The sequence below is a fragment of the Ammospiza caudacuta genome, chromosome 4 (assembly GCF_027887145.1).
Source record: "Ammospiza caudacuta isolate bAmmCau1 chromosome 4, bAmmCau1.pri, whole genome shotgun sequence".
NCBI classification, from domain to species: Eukaryota; Metazoa; Chordata; class Aves; order Passeriformes; family Passerellidae; genus Ammospiza; species Ammospiza caudacuta.
The window spans coordinates 58,209,307-58,226,272 of record NC_080596.1 but is presented as its reverse complement, the minus strand read 5'-3'; the positions used below and the strand labels follow the sequence as shown (position 1 = coordinate 58,226,272).

The 16,966-nt window shown below is 37.0% G+C and overlaps 1 protein-coding gene across 1 annotated transcript in view; it reads right to left on the bottom strand.

The window, feature by feature from the left end:
* The window catches only part of POLN (DNA polymerase nu), a 90,377-nt gene that overhangs the window by 47,291 nt on the left and 26,120 nt on the right, over positions 1–16,966 (bottom strand). The window contains exons 16-18 of the mRNA XM_058804335.1: positions 6,007–6,064; positions 4,434–4,511; positions 3,895–4,009 (exon numbers count right to left, since the gene is read on the bottom strand). Of these exons, the coding sequence (XP_058660318.1) occupies positions 3,895–4,009; positions 4,434–4,511; positions 6,007–6,064 (251 nt within the window). The remainder of the gene's footprint in view (positions 1–3,894; positions 4,010–4,433; positions 4,512–6,006; positions 6,065–16,966) is intronic.

Genomic DNA, 16,966 nt, shown 5'->3' with positions numbered 1-16,966 from the left:
GGGTCCCTTGGCTGGTCAGACAGCTGCCAGGACAGCTCTTGTCACCTTCAGCACTGGGATGATGATTTGGATTTAAAAGGATTATGACTGTCACAGGCCATCAAGGCAACAGAACACAAGGTGAACTTGCAGGTAGCAAGAATCCATTATATCACGAATTTTTAAAAGTTTAGGCAAGCCTTGAAATTTTGCCATGTGTTCAGTATGTCATTAACGTAATGCACTCTTGGTGTTGCTGTAATAGCAGGTGTTGACCTGTCTTTAAGGCTTTTTCTTTGTAGGACATAACAGAGGACTCACTGTAAGATAATACCTCATCATCCCAGCAAAACAGGGAGAAGAGCACTAAGCATATACAAGTGACCATCAAAATCTCTATCACCTTAGCTTTAGCTGGAGTAACTATGTTAGATGATCAGAAAATATATTGGCTGTACAAGGCAGAGATGAGCAAGCTGGTCTAGTGGAAGATGTCCCTGCCCATAGCAAGGGGATGAACTAGATAATCTTTAAAGGCCTCATCCAACACAAACCATTCTGTGGTTCTGTGGAAGTTAACTGCAGCTTCTGACAGTTTTAGCTGAATGGCCACTTCAAGACAGCTCTGCCAAAGGGAATACACAATACTTCAAAAACACTCTACAGCAAGCAGTGTCTTCAGCAAACAGCTGAGCCCAGAGCAGGGAGGCACAGAATGCTGGAGCTGAGTTACTCCTGAAATGAGCTGTCTCTGCAAGCTCACCAGAGTAGCACAAGATCCAGCTCAGCCTGGCAGGAGTCTTGCCTCTCACTGGGGTTAGTTTGGGTAGTGTGTTGCACATGAGTGAATTTTAGCTTGGCAGTTTATATTTCACTCAGCCCTTTACTACCATGTACAGACACAGCCTGGGCTGACACACACTTCTACCTGCTCTGATGACCAGGGTAAAGATTCCATATGAATGACGTTTAGCAGAAACATGGATCCAACAGGGATCCAAGAGAAATGTATCTCTAAGGCACCAGAGACAGGCTGAGTCACAGCACAGAATACCAAACCAAGTTGTGAAAGGAAAGCTTTTATACATGAGAGATCTTAATTTAATCAGGAACTCAGAGAGTTCACCTCTTTGCAGAAACTGCCCACCCATGTGTATTTCCTGCCAAATGCTATAAAAAGCCTGTGAAAATTTTTAAAAAGGTTGGATTTCATTTGAAGGCTTTAGTCTGAAGGGCAGCTAAGAACCAGAGTCATGTTTCAGTGAAGAAGCTATGAAGTATAGAAAAAATAAATGAATAAACTGATACAAAACTTGGCTGGACTCTGGAGTGTGGCTCAGATTTCTATCCAATAATATATTCTTCTCTATTTATGATTTAATATTTATCAGACTAAGGATTTTTAGATATAGAAAACCTGCTAAAAGATACCACCTGACATGCATTCAGAAGCTGATATGCTACTAGATACTAACACTAACCTAATTTTTCCTCCTTGGAGAGGGAGCTTCAGAAACTAATCCATTCTTTATAGATCTTGTAGAGAAAAAACCTTTTTTTGTAAAGGTTTTTCCAATTGTACAAAATATGTCAGGAAAGACAAATAGTAAAACACACAATTCCTTCAAACAGAACAAAACTTTTGCTATGCCCATTGGTGTATCAGTTGCACAGATTTTAAAGGATAAAGACCCAGAGAAAAGCAGATGACCAGGAAGAGATAAAAGATTTGTTGTTTATTTTGTTCTTCTCATTACCGGTCAGTAGAATCAACTACAGACTCTGAAAGAAGAATAAATATCTGGAATGAGAAAGCATTTGTGAAGCCTGAAATTTTATATCTTCTCTTTGGTGCCAAAGAAATTAAGGACAACATTCAAAAATCCAAGCTGAGTTCAGTAGGAACTGACCCAACAGGAGGAATTCAATTTGTCAGAACAAATACAGATGTCCACATTTAAGCTGGCCACCCCAGACCTACTTTGTTCTCAATGGTGAGAACTGAGAACTCAACATTTTTATTGTGCAACTGATATTATTACACAGGGCATATCAGCAGTCTGCCAAATGAACCTCTCCAAGTATGTGACAGATGTCCAAGGTTAGATGAGATTAAACACGCCCTTCGTGTTTCTGTGATTCATAAGTCATCTAACAGATTCAATAGAAAGTTTCTTCCAAGAATTAGCTTTACTGAAGCTTGAGAGTAGAGTCAGCAGAATCATTATGTAATTATTTTGTAGACACACCATGACAATTCTGTCTGATAAAAATATTTGCCTGTAATTCTTCATTAAATTTAAAGTTACCGTGTAGCAACTGCAAGAGGTTGATGGCTGCCAAGAGCCGTGAGATTGCTGAATAGAATGGTATTCCTGGAGCAGTGCCCAGAGCTGAGACAAAATTTGACTCATCTTCATGCATACATTTCCAATAAATCATCAAACTAAAATAAGCATTTAACTCCATCATGAGGTTCCAGCGATATCGAGTTAGAGCTATGAATTGATTACAGTATCAAGAGAAGTTTCTAAGAAACTTTAGAAAAAAGGTGAACTTTCCATAGATATATTTCATGGAATGGTTGTGGTCTGGAGTTTTGTTCTCCCAGAATGCATACATCTCAAGTAGAAACAGTTGTTGGTAGCAGAATAAATATAATGTGAGCTCCCTTTCTTTGTACAGATTCAGAACATATTAACAAATATGTCCCGGCCCTGGATGTGTTCAAGGCCAGATTGGATGGGGCTTGGAACTACCTGGGATAGAGGAAGGGGTCCCCGCCCATGGAAGGGGAACTGGAAACTGGTGGTCTTTAAGGTCCCTTCCAACCCAAAGCATTCTAGGATTCTAAGATTCTGTGAACTATGGAAGTGTGCAGGAAGTACCATGTTTGGAACACTATGCCTGCAAAAATTTAGAAACTGTAGGATGAGAACTGAGCTCAATCAATCATAGGTATTTTTGCTTTCATTTTCAGCTAACAATCTTCCAACTAAAATGGAGATGAAAAGATAAAAAAGAGGGGGAGACAAAGAAAATAAGCGAAGTGCATAATATTTACATGATCTACAGTTTGTTCAAACAGCTTTATGCTACAGCATTCTATTCAATTTTTTTCTGACCTATCTGTTGAAACCACAAGTTTCTTGACATCTACCCTGGCACTTATTGAATGCTCATGCACTTTTGAGTGCAATGGAGTAGTAGTCTCAAGTGAAGTTTTTAGGCATCACCATGATATAAACAACAATATAAAATTCCTTCAACAGCTAAGTGACTACTATTTCATCTTTTTTGACAGTTAATATTTTAATTGGCATACTGAAGAGATTAGTAAATAATTATATAGATATGGAGATTAAAATATCTACCTTTTTTAAATGATTGGGGTAGCACCTTTTCCAAATAATTCCAGAATATGGAAGCACTAAACCCTATTAGTTCAAAAGAAATTCCATAAGCTCTAGTCTTTGTTTCTCAAGTATATGTAATATGATTCCAATACTTCTATTGGATATCTACGTAAATTTCAATAATGCTTGTACTGCTACTCAGAAAAACTGTTCTGCTTTTTTAGATGGATAACCTCTCTAAGTGCTGCTCTGGATTTTTTAGAAGAATTGGTTAAAAATAATAGAAGGAGGAAGCCATCAGCAACCACTGTTCACAATATATCATTGCATCAGCTTTAGCCACAAGGCTCATACTGGCCAGTTGGATTGCAGAGTTTTGATATGTGGAGAAGAGAAGGCTCAGAAAGACAGAAGGGAATTCATAGTGTTAAAATAGTATGAAGAATAGATATTGTAACAAAATACTGTCTTTTGTTATCATTATGCAGTAATAAAATAGCTTAGGTTATTCTTAATATTTTGTCTAATTACTATTAAAATATGCAACATTTAATCTTACCACTGAGAAGCCAGTGTAGTAAAGATATCGCTGATTTCAGGTTCTTGGAACAGTTTCAGAAGTTCTGGTTCAGATGATAAGTCAGCAAGGATCCTTAACTCAATATGGGAAAAGTCTAGAAAACAGTGTTAAAATGCATCTATTGCTCTAAAATAAAAACATACCTACATTTTAACCAGAGTATCACAAAGTAAAATGTAAGCCTGGAGTAGTCAATCATTTCTTCATTTTCAAAAAAGGCAGGTGCCTGTAAGAAGCTCATCCTGAAGATGCTATATTCCGGCTATGGATCACAAAGTGTCTCAGTCCTTCATTATCTTCATGTGTCAATTAATATTATTAACTATTTCTATTCACAAGGCAAAAACATCATCCACTTCCAAAACATAATAAGGAACACACATCACATAACAAAATTAATTGTTACTAAGGGATTTGACAGCCTTGTAAAATATGTCATCCAAAGGAGAGGGGAAAAAGACATGAGAGAACTGTGACTATTAATATGCATGAGAATAATAATTCACTCTCTCTCTTACCTGCTGCTAAAAATGTACATCCTTTTTTTGAAACAAACAGTGTTCTTGGGGAAATAGTTATTATGTCCTCTTCTTTTCCTAAAGAGGAGATCCACATTTAAATCCCAAACACCAGCTCAAAAATACTGTGCTGCAAACCATAGAAGGTTTTATACCAAATACACAGCCAACACCATAGAAATGGCAGTGTAAGCAAACTAGCAGAGCACCAACTGCCAGCATCACAATTATTTCACTATATCAGTCATGTACAACTTTACCTTCACCACCCTTGCAGTACTGCTGACTTCCTTTCTCAAATCCAAACCCTTTCCTAAACACAAGCTATCAAATATATACAATAACTAACATTATTCACAGATCACTTAATAAAGGATGCATTCATAAAGAAGGGTCTACAAAAATAAGTAAAAATAAGTATTTTTTTATCTTTAAACATGCTGCAGCAATGTATTAATAACCAAATTCTGAGGTGGTAGGGGAATATAATGTTGAGAACATACAGCTGTCATAGGCATCCAAACTGTAATGACAGAAATCCCCAATAATATCATGAAACACTAACACAAGGTACTAGAAACTGAATGCATCCAGGGAATATCACTTGACATAGTGTAGGGAGGGATGGTGTTTGAAATGCAACAGGATCTGGTCAGCATAAAAGTGAAGAAAATAGAAAAAAATGTGTCTTGATACAGGAAAAACATAGAAATACATTTTTGAGAAGCATATAAGATGATTAACAAAGTCTCCAGAAAGTTTCATGTGCCACAGTTATGCCCAGCACCTCAGGTTTATGCTGCCCCTGCTGACACAGTTTTTAATAGCAACTTTGAAAAAATACTTATAAAAATGACTCATGTAGATAAAATAAAACTGCTGTCAAAATTTTATATTATCTTCTCTAGCCTCCTGTTTAATGACCTGTATTATTTCCAACACAGGGAGTGAAAAGCTGTGAAAAGGCAAAGCTTGACCTTAGCAGAAAAACATTGAGCAGCACTGCCCAGCTGTGGCCGCAGGCATTCAAGGAGGAGAATGTGTGTTCCAAAATCTTTCTTATATTTGAGTCTGCTCTATGGGTTTCTCTCTTTATCACTTGGCTCATGCTTTTCTAGACTCCACTTTGATTCTCTCTGAACCATCTGCCTTAAATCATCTGCCTTAACACATCTGTTATCAAAAACAACACATCTGACTAACTACTGGTGTTTAGTTGTGAGTATGATTAAAACGGCCCAGCTTAAACATTGACTCAGGCAAAGCCTTACGAGCTAAACACACAAAATCATCCCTGGATATTTAAGGTATTTAAGATGTATAATTTCATTTGGAAAAAGTGAGGAAAACAAAAAAAATCTAAAAGCTTGTAACTATTTAAATCAGTGCTGAAACATCAATTGTTTTTTTCAGGAACATTAGAAAAAGTAATTGGTTTAAATGCTAATGTATAACAAAGCATTGATCATCTGATATTTAATGCTGGACCTATCAGCTTGCTTCAAAATATAATACCACACAGTAAAATAATTAGATAAAACTGTCTTTTCATCTTAATAAAAACACAGTTTACCTTTTATGTACTGTTTCTTTGCAATTGTAACCGGATGTTTAGAGATACCTTGAATGTTCTACAAACAGGAAGAATAAAATTGCTTAGTAAGTGAAAATGTATTAAAATATGTTTAGGAACAGTTTATTACCAGCATTAGTGATACTAGTGCCAACAACTTTTTCCCATATAATAAGAAAGATTAACCACTTTGCCTTCCAAAGGAATCTTCACCCTCTGCACCTGTATATACTTTTGAATATTTGTTCTTCCATAAAAATTGGAAGATTCTAAGAACAATTACTCGCTTGTGACCATTTCAAAGCCTAATCTCTGGATGCACCATAGAAGATAATTAGTAATCCAATAAAAAAGAATTTTCTTCCTGTTTTAACCTGTGTCTTTTAGTTATATTGCATTACTTTTGAGAAAAGAACACATGTGAATCTTGTCTGCAGGCTAAAGGAGCTGAATATTCTTCAGCCTCTTGGATTTTTTCTAGTATCTATTCCTACTATTTTTAAATGCAGGATAAATAAGGAACCATTTATTGTCTACAGCACATCAGTACAGGTTAAAAACTAGAGCTAATTTTATCAACCAATATGCAGGTCTAGGATCAGCAGCAAATTTTTTTTCAAGGTCTGGGTTCATACACCTCCAGTAAAGCATCAAAGATGCACAAGACAACTCCTTTCTGTTATTTTGTGTCATTATGCTTCTTTATCTAGAAAAGCTACACATGACAAGAGAATGTGTATCAAGCTCTGATTTTGCCATTCCATGTAATTAATTTGCAAGTGGTTCAGGAATTAGAGGAACATACTAATATTATGCAATACTGAAAGTTCAGAGAGTGGGAATAGTGCTATATAATTTCCAAATCAGAACAATTATTTTCTATGCAATTTTCAACTCAAAATTGTTATTTTAAACTTAAGAGGGATGTAATCAGACAGCAAATGCTATTGAAATCTAAAGCAGAAGCAAAAGAACAAAACCCCCAAACCACAACAGTGCCATTCCTAGAATGAGTACCACCCTTAAAGATGTACAATTAAATGTACTCAAGTTGAACACCTGCCACAGCATCCTACAGAGAGAGATAGGAAAATACCACACAAAATACAGAATATTTTCACAGCATGGGTAAAAATTAGCAACACTCCTCTTAGTCCATCAATACTCAGAAGAAACACTTGCCAACTGGAATATTTTATTCTTTAGCATCTAGAAACAGTTAAAAACACAGTTGTGGCAATGCTTATGGTAATGCATATTTTAAAGTCATTTTTGAAGCAAGTGGTTATTTAATCTATACACAAAACTAACACTACCACTGGCAGCTATTGATTTCCACTAACAACAAGATGGGGAGAACTAGTATTCATTCCTATGAATAATATGCAGTCCAAGTGGCCATGGAATCTAGTAGATCCTCAGAAACTCAGAAAATTTAGTCCATTATTATGTACCTGGACATGAATGAATGTGGGAGCCTAATTTTACACAAATTAAAATATATTTTAACTATGATTTATAGAACCATTCTAACATAGGATGGAGAGGGGCTTTTCATTTGACTCTACACTGGTATTGTGATATGTACTTAGGTAATTTCCAGCACAGGTTAAAATTGTTTATAGTTACTCTCACTGATATTTTTCCTTGTCTCATTAGCTTCAAAATCCTGAACAAAGTGAATTAAAAAAAAAAAGTATTTCAAAATCTATCAACAATGTAAAAATCAATCACTATATTGCTATCTTGTTTACATTGAGGGCATATGAACAAAGCCTACCTTAAACTCAATTTTAAAAGTGTTATTAATAATTCTGGAAAACACCAGTAATTACAATTGCAAAATGTGTTTTCACTTGTAAATTAGTTAACACCTCATAATTTGACTAGCTCCTCAGAAAAGAGGTAAGTCAAGAAACATGAGAGTTGTAATGCTCATCTTTAAGCTATTGGAATAGTTCAGCACATCCCTCTCATCTAATTTTAGATTAATTAATTTTAGGCAAGTTGCTGGTTTAAACAGGCTGCATAGAATCCCTCTATAGCCACGGATTCTACCTCTACTGGCTCTACCTCTACAAAATATAACCTGTAGTTTTGTTTTTATGTGTACATTTCAAGTCTTTCTGCAAAAACTTCACAGACCATCCAATCTGAGATGTGAATGTTATCCCTTACTGTTAGAAAAGGGCATCCACATCTTGTTAGAACCTACAAAGAAACAAAATTGCCCTCTCTGAAAAATCATGTTTCAACAGACAAGAAGGAAAACTTGAAAAGGTGTGGTGGAAAAGCTGGTTGTGGAAGTTTACTATTATAACACCTCTCTTCATTGTTTCTGAGTGAGGGTAAAAAAAAAAGATTAAGCTATTCTAGTAGATAATTAACAAGAAAATCCTAGAATTATTTTTTAAAATATTAAAAACAATACTGTAATCCAAAATTATCTTCCAACTGATAAAAGGATAGATGAAGCCCAAATCCCAGATTCAATAGGTCTGAAAGGCTGTGATAATCAGGGCAGATTTCTGAAGACAGCAGCTGTCACTCTTATCTTCCACAAGGACAAGAAGGAAGATGCAGAAAACTACAGGCCAATGAGCTTTTCCTCAGTTCCCAGGAAGATGATGGCACAAATAAACCTAGAAAACATCTGCAAACATATTAAAGTCAAGCAGATGATCTAGGGTTGTCACCATGGATTTAGAATGAGGAAATCATGTTTAACCAGTGACACCTTGTGCAATGCAGTAAGCAGCTCTGTGGAGGCAGGGAGAGCAGCAGATGTTGTTTACCTTGACTCCAGCAAGGCTTTTAAAACACTCACTCATAAAAGCCTCAGAGAAGCTGCTGAAGTACAAGTTAGATAAGTGGACAGTGAGGTGGACTGAAACCCAGCTGAACTGCAGCTCCAAAGGGCTTTGGTGAGTGGCACAAAGGTGCAGTCACACAGCTGGAGGTCAGTTGTCGGTTTCTCGGCTGTTTAGGTGGCCTGGAAAGGCCCAGGGATGGCCTTGAAGAGCCGACGCTTCAAAGGACGAGAAGAGACTTCAGATCTTTTCTCGGTCTCGGCGTTTATTAATTGTTTATCTAAAAGATTTTCTCTCGGCCCGACAGAGATCTGCACAGCAAGCCAGCCATGAGCACACTGAGAGCCCCCGGGGTGGTCACCTATCTTTATACTCAAAATTACGTATACAATATTTATCATTTTTCCCCAATACCTTTTACCCTTATTAACCAGTGCACTTTTAGTAATAACCAATCCCAAAGTGCCAACATCACCACAGAAGATGGAGGCCAAGAAGAAGAAGAAGAAGAAGAAGAGGACACGCCCCAATTCCTCCATCTTACTTCTTTAGACCCCCCTGTACAGAAATCCTAAACCCTGTGTCTTACACTCTAATTAACTTATCCCTTCACCATTCACCCAGTGAAATCCTCCCATCCTCATACAGGTGTCATCTCCCTTGTAGGATCAAAGCCCTGCCACCAGACACTTCTGGCAACATTCCAGGACTCCCGAGCCCCCCAAGGGTGGTCTCGGCCACTCTGCACCTCCGTCCTGAGGTGCTGAGATCCCACAGTCAGTCACTGCTGGAGCAGCCCAGGGGCAAATAAGGTCCAGCAGCCCCATCTATGACCTGGATCACAGGACTGATGCAACCTCAGCAAGATGGCAGGCAATCCAAAACCCTGAGCAGTGCTTGGCAGATGAGTGATTCAGAGGGACCTCAGGCAGCTGGAGACACAGGATGGCAGGGTCTCACAGGGTTCAAAGTCTGGAAAGCAGCTCTGCAGAACACAACCTGTGGATCATGGTGAAGAGCAAGCTGAACGTGAGCCAGCAATGAGCTTTGTACTCAGGAAGGCCAACAGCACCCTGGGCTGCATCAGGAAGAGCATCACCAGCAGGACAAGAGACTGATCCTTGTCCTCTGCTCAGGGTGCCTGATGGGAGCATGTAGAGAAGATGAAGCCAGGTTCTTCTCACTGATGCCCAACGACAGGACAAGAGGTGACAATCAGAAACCATTACAGGAAATTCCATTTGAATGTAAAAAAATTTTTCTGCTGTGTCAGTGGTCAAACACTGGAACAGGCTGCCCAGAGAAGTTCCAAAACCTCTACCCTTGGAGATATTCAAATCCTCAACAGACAATCTCCAGCAGTCCTGGCAAGGAGGCTCAGAACTGATGGGGTTTGGGTGTCTCTCTTGAAGCCTCACAAACACAGCTGCAAGCCTCAATAAGCAATGCTCTAATCCATAAGGAAAGTCATTATATGTAAGGAAAGTAGAATCATCAATGAAACAATCCCTCATCAAAATCAAATAAGCAGGTCCCAGTTTTATGAGTTTCTTCTCAGTCAGTTCAACTCTGTTGAGCTTTTTATTTCTGGTATCCAAAATTCTGCATCTTCATTTGCCACTGATATTTTCATTCCCTCCTAGATTAAAACCAGTATATTATTTCAGTTCCTTCCAAGAACTACAGTATACAGACATATATTGGATAAATGACCTTTGAAGTCAGTGAAGTTAGATTTCACCTAATCACAGAGGCTGGTGGTGCATTTTAATTCTTTCTTACTCTACATCAAGTAGGGTTGTTGTTTGTATTTCCTATACTCTGATTCTTCTTTCAGTTTTTTATATGGATTCAGCTAACCCCTACATCTCTCCTCCTCCCCATTTACATTATTAATAGCATAAATTGTTATTTTGAACAAGTAACCTCAGTCAGCCCCAGTGACTCAGAATACACATCCATGTCTGTATACAAAGGCATCATCAATAGTTACAAGCGCTTTTTTTTTTTCTGGAAAATGGCTCACTAATCTATAATTACCCAGATCTGCATTTCTAAAGCTTTATGGAATATGTCATTCTGAAGCCCTACAAACTGCAGGGAGGGGAACAAAGCAATGTAACAGGTAGGTAGGTACTGAAATAAATGGGAATGCACAGAGGTGGCTCCTGACTATTCTGTGGGCATTTGATTCTGACTAATTCCCTCACTGTTCTAAGAGCTTACTTAAAAATAAGAACAGAGACAAAACTTCCTACTAAGATAAGAATATCCATTCATAAATATATACAGGATGGATGTGTCACAAGGGAAATTAAAAAATAGCCAAGGAGTTAGACCAAACAGATAGAAGGAAGGAGTTAGACAGGTAAAGTCATGTACATATCCTTTGATGTGGTGACCAATCCACCTGCTGTTAGTGAGGCACAGTGCCAAGCACAAGAGCAAAATAATGGAATTAATTATTGTTTTACAGTGGCTACCAGTGCCAACAAATAGCAAAAGCTACTTGCATTTCTTGTAAACAATAACATTTACTGGGACTGTGATCTTGTTAGATTGAATAGCTCTAATAGATTTTGCTTCAGGAAACCAATTATTTCCTCATACTTGAGAAATACACATATTTTCTTTTTCATTTGAAAAAAAGTTCAGAACAGCAAAATTCTAGTTTCTCTCATGAAATGTAGTATTCCAGCAAAAACTGAAGCATTACCATTCAAAAGTTCCTGTTATTTCTCTTAGCAACTTCTTCTCCAGAAAGTTTATTAGAATAATTAGGCCACAACTATTCTCTTTGAACACCAACTCAGCTCTACACAATAAAACACAAAGTAAGCTTTTAAATCCACAGCATCTGTTTGATGACTAGCATTGTAATACTTTTAGAGCAGAAGCAAGACTTTGGTCTGTAAGACCAGACTTCATTACAATACTAATAGATAGTTGGATGACAACTCCTTTGAGCTTTACATTCCAAATTTCTAATTACATTTAAAAAAAAATCTAATTGCTATTTTTTTTTATTTCTTGCTATTCTTTACTGTTTTCTCCAGTTTATTTGCTTCTTCAAAATTTTCTCACTTCTTTGTCTTTTGTTGTTCTACATGGGACCACACCTGGTCATAAATTGTGCTTTCACATCTCATTTAATCAGTTTGAGAAGAAATTTAAGCACAGGTTCAGTGAACTGCTTTCCTTGACCATCAACACTTCACTTGCTCCATTGTTAAAGGCCAAAGGTATTGGAGAACTAGCAAGGAAAACTGCACCCTGCCTAGAAGAGCATCTTTGCAATGCAGAATGAAAAGACTGAGGGCACTCACAACATCAAACTCACTCAATTTATCTGGCACCTCCAAAGCTGGAGGCAACTCACTCATGAGAAATTACACAGCAAAAATAATTTAAAAAAACTTTTTGGAAAATTGCCACATTTAATTATTGCCTACACTAGCATTAATTAATAGTTCCAAAGGAATAAACAGCTATTTTTGTGACTTCTATATGAAACACAATTTCCAGACAGTCTGAAGATCTAATTTTTAAAATCTGGCATGGATCTCAATAAACATAGAAAATAGGAAAATGAACAAAGTCACCATAGCAATACCAGCCTGGTATGGATGGTACATGCATTCCTTAGCAAACCTTGACTTGTCTGCAATCGCCATCTAGTGGCTTGGGGAAAATTAAGGACATCTATTTTCCTTGTCAAAAACCACAGAACCATAAAGACTTCTGGAGAAGGATTTCCTCTTTTCTTGGGTCCCAGTTTGCACTTTTCAGCAGAGAACAATCAATCGAAGGTAAGGCAGTACCCTCTTGCCTTACCAGCAGCAAGGAATTATCAAGGTTTTTTAGACATCAGAAACTTAGAAGTTATTCATCCCATTCCCACAAGCTTAATCAGCTTTGAAAGATGTGAGCACAAGGAAGGAAAAAAGGGCAACCAAAATTCGTGACTTCTTCCTTCAGAGAGTAGGCTCTAAGAATAGTGTTTGATTACCTACAACTAATTATCTTTTTGCCATATTCCTTGAAATTTAGACCTGACAATGATCTCAGATAATAAAGATTTAGCAGCACATGAAAAAGGTTTTGATGAGCTATTTTTAAAATGAAAAAAAAAATTTAATCACTGCTTTGATTAAAATCTGTGTTTTGTAACAAACTTTCACCTTTGCACAGCAAGCAAGGAAGTTTCTATATACACAGCTCTTTGTATCTTGCAAGAGAAAAAGACTGCTCTTGTTCCCCATCTACAAACTGACTACATTTTATTACTTATTTAATTTCATTTTCCTGAAAGAAAAATATATACAGAATACCAGCTCTATTACACTAATATTCATTAATATGGAAGCTCAAACTCTGGGATGAACCCCAAGGAGATGTGACTTGGTTTTGGTGAAAAAATCCAATGCTAAGGCATAGAGATAACTCCTTGAGTGGCAGCTGGAGATGGCAAATATTGTACAGTTTTAGATAAGCTGCATATTATAGCTTTGAAGCAAACAGTGTCAGGGGAATATTGTCCAAAGCTAGAAACACCAGACCTCTAACTGCACAAAATATTGCAAGATTTCCAGGCTGGAGGAATTTACTGTTAAAAGAAAAGATGTAACAGTTGTTTTATGAAAAGGGTAAAATTTAGCATCTCAAACAAGATTGTTCCACATACTGAGGAATTTACTGAGCATATGTTTGCAGGGAATTCCTCTTAAAAGGCTGTGAACAGGAGGCTGGTTGAAGGAGTTAAGGAAACCCAAGTAAGTAACATCTCTTTGCTCCCAATGAGGAAAGGACAGTCCCTGACTTTACAGAAGTGGCCCTTAACTGTAAATTCCCAAGAGTCAGAGCCAGCACATGATCATGCTGGGACAGGAGAACTATGGACAGCAAGGCCACAGGGGTGACAGCAAGATGACCCCAGTCCTATTCTGTCCATCTTAAGCAATTGTTGTACAAACCACTGTTTTTTTTCTACTGCTGTTCCCAGCTTGAGAGAGCACATCCATATCCAAAACTCTGCACAAAGTTTCCTGAGGCTTTATGAAAGGTTGCTGAGGAAATAAAGAATTGGTAAATTTTCCACTTAATGGAAAATTATTGACACAGAAATAAAAATAATTGTCAGCAGAGAAAGATGAATATAATAGGAATGTAGAGCTACTGAGATAATTTTCCTGAATTTCTTTGGAATGCCAATGACAAAGCTTTGGAAAATCATTACTATGTGAAACCTGGTCCATCCAAGACAAGAAGTCTTTTTCAATCTACCTAACCTTTGATCTTCCCCTATAAACCATTTTTTAAATCATTCTTCACTTCTGCTCTTGTCCAACCTCTTAGATATTTTAATTTTTTCCTAGATAGAAATTGGAAGATAATTGTACAGTAGAAGAACACTACATAGCAAAATAAACTATTTAAATACTTCTGCTCTATTTAAACATGAAATCTATGTTGAGATGGAGTTAAGACTGCATTTTGTCCTTGCAAACAGGAATTCAGCCATCAGAGAAATATAGTAACACTTTCCCCTTTTGAGAGCATGTAACACAAGACATAATTTGTGTGTCTGAGATTTTTATTTCAAATGTTCTGTCTCCAAGCACTGAGTAGTTCCTACAGTGTATATCTAAAACTCTCTCTAATGGAGTGCTTCATATGAACACCAAAAAAAACATCAGGCAGAATTTCTAAAATCTTAATCAATTCACAAGAAGTTCCAACAGAAAACTTAATAACAAATAGACACAGAGATATTTAATATAAGGATCACACATGTATTTGTGCACATTGCTGAAGATTCAGCAATCTTATGTCTTGTGGATGAGGACAGTAAAAATTACCTCAGCAGGACATGGGCTCCATGAAACTCCTGAGAGCTTACAGAGGCCCAGTGAGGACATCAGGGGATGCTGCACATGCCAACCTCAGGCACAAGAGAAGTGCCCTGACAGGAGTTGAAATGTGAATGGATAAACAGCAGCAGAACAATGACTGTGACAGACATCAGTGAATGACATTAATTGTTTCTTGCAAGCTGAACTCCATGCTAATATTGCTCTTAAACTATTCTCAGATTACATGGAATCAAACTTAATAAAATTCCAAGAAACACCCCAAAGTGCATAGACTAACTCATGTAACAGAATACTTCCAGTAATAGATATTACTATAATTACTTTACATTAAAACACCTTTGAATCTGTGAGGTAGTAAAAGCTACATTAATCAAAACAAGCTTTTTAGCAAGGATGATTTTAATTTTGATTCTTGTTAGCTTTGTGCTCCAATCATATTATAGAGAAAAATAACCTGCCAGTAGTAGTAGCTGTATTCCAAGGTGAATTTCTAAAACATAATCATAGCTTTAGCTTTTACCTGGAGCATTCCCAAAAGATCACTGGCAAAGGCCATTTAAAGGGTAAAATGAATCAGCATATAATCAACAATGTTAGCAATGTCCACTCAGTAGCAGTAAATGCTCAGTACTGACAATTTAATTTATACATACTGGATTGAAATATATTATCCTCTAATTCCAAAGAAACAAGTGGAAGTATGCAGTGCTGTCATCTCTCAAGCATAGGAAGATTTTAGAGGAACTTTTTTTTCCCTATTTCTACAAATTTAAGCTTCTCTGAGAATTTCTTTTGCCAGAAACTAAAGGACAGTGAAGGAAGATTTCAGCCTCCATAGTCAATATTTCATAATATGCTAAAAATACTCTGGCTGATATTTTTCCAAGTTGTATAGAATCTTTCATTTTTGAGCAGCCAATTTTAATTCCTCTGTTTATTTCTATGCTTATGTTTAGCTTGTAGAAGAAATAATGACAGACTACCTTATCCTGCATAAACAAAATGCAAGTATCTTTTATGCTATTACTGCAAGGAAGTAGATTTATACCAGCTGCACATTACCTTTCTTTAAATAACACATGGAACAATTATACATGCGAAGATGATCCCAAACAGAAGAGGACAGGATTGAACTGCTTGTTTTAAAGAATAAGAGCCCAGATGATGCTACAAGCTTTAGTGAGTCAAATTGTGCTATAAAATGTTGTCCATGTATTGGATACACCCACTCACCATGAGGTAAATGAATCTATACAAATCAGGAGCATTACAGCAGAGAATGCCAAAGATGTGCATATATCACAGAAAAGGACACTGCAGTCCAGATGCTGAGAGAACAAAGAGCAAACCTTGTTTCTGCATTTGGGTAATAAACCAACACAGTGATGTTCTGGAGCATCAGATATGAGTGTTACAATGTGACCAACAGTGACTTTCCACACTACAGTTGTTACACTAATACTTAAGAACTTTCTATTGCAATGTTAAGGTAGTGTAAAATTTCATCCTGAAAATGTCATTGGACCAAAGGCTTGTCAACATGCCCATTCACTCAGTTTTAAGTACAATTTTCCTGTCTCAGAATTTCAGCTGTGATGAGTGAGGAAGAGGAAATAGAGAACTTCTGTCTCCAACACTGTAAATGCAGCTTCTTCAGGCCTTCATTAAGATAACTTAAAAAAATGAAGCAACAACAAATGCAGCTATAAAAACATAATTCTACTCATAAAATGAGATACTATTTTAGTGCTATTAGTGCAGTAATAACCACCATATGACTCAAGAGTATTGGAATAAGCATACTGAAAAGAAATATGGCACAAAAATATGCTCTGAATGCAAAAGATGCTCAGAGAACACCAATCAACCACAACAATCAGCAAGCACACTCTGGCTTTCTCTAACAACACATCAGCTCATCTGAGTGACAGGGGTTTGTACTGACCAGAAAATACAACATTAAATTGCTTTAGTTCAAAAGCCCAAGAACGCACAGACACAGTCTCATATCTGCTAAGACAACCCACCCTTGTTATAAGCAAAGCCCACATTAGGGAATACTTAGCAAAAACTGATTTTGTTAGCCTAGATGACATTATAGAAGTTTTAGACAAGATGTTTTATATGAACCTGTAATGTGTCTGACATGTCTTTATCCCCAGTGCTTTCCAATAAACATACTTTAAAAAAAATAGAAAACACACTCCAAGATCAATGAAAAGGTAAGGCCCATATAATGTCTTCATTTTACATAAGTAATCTTCTCAGCTGGACAGT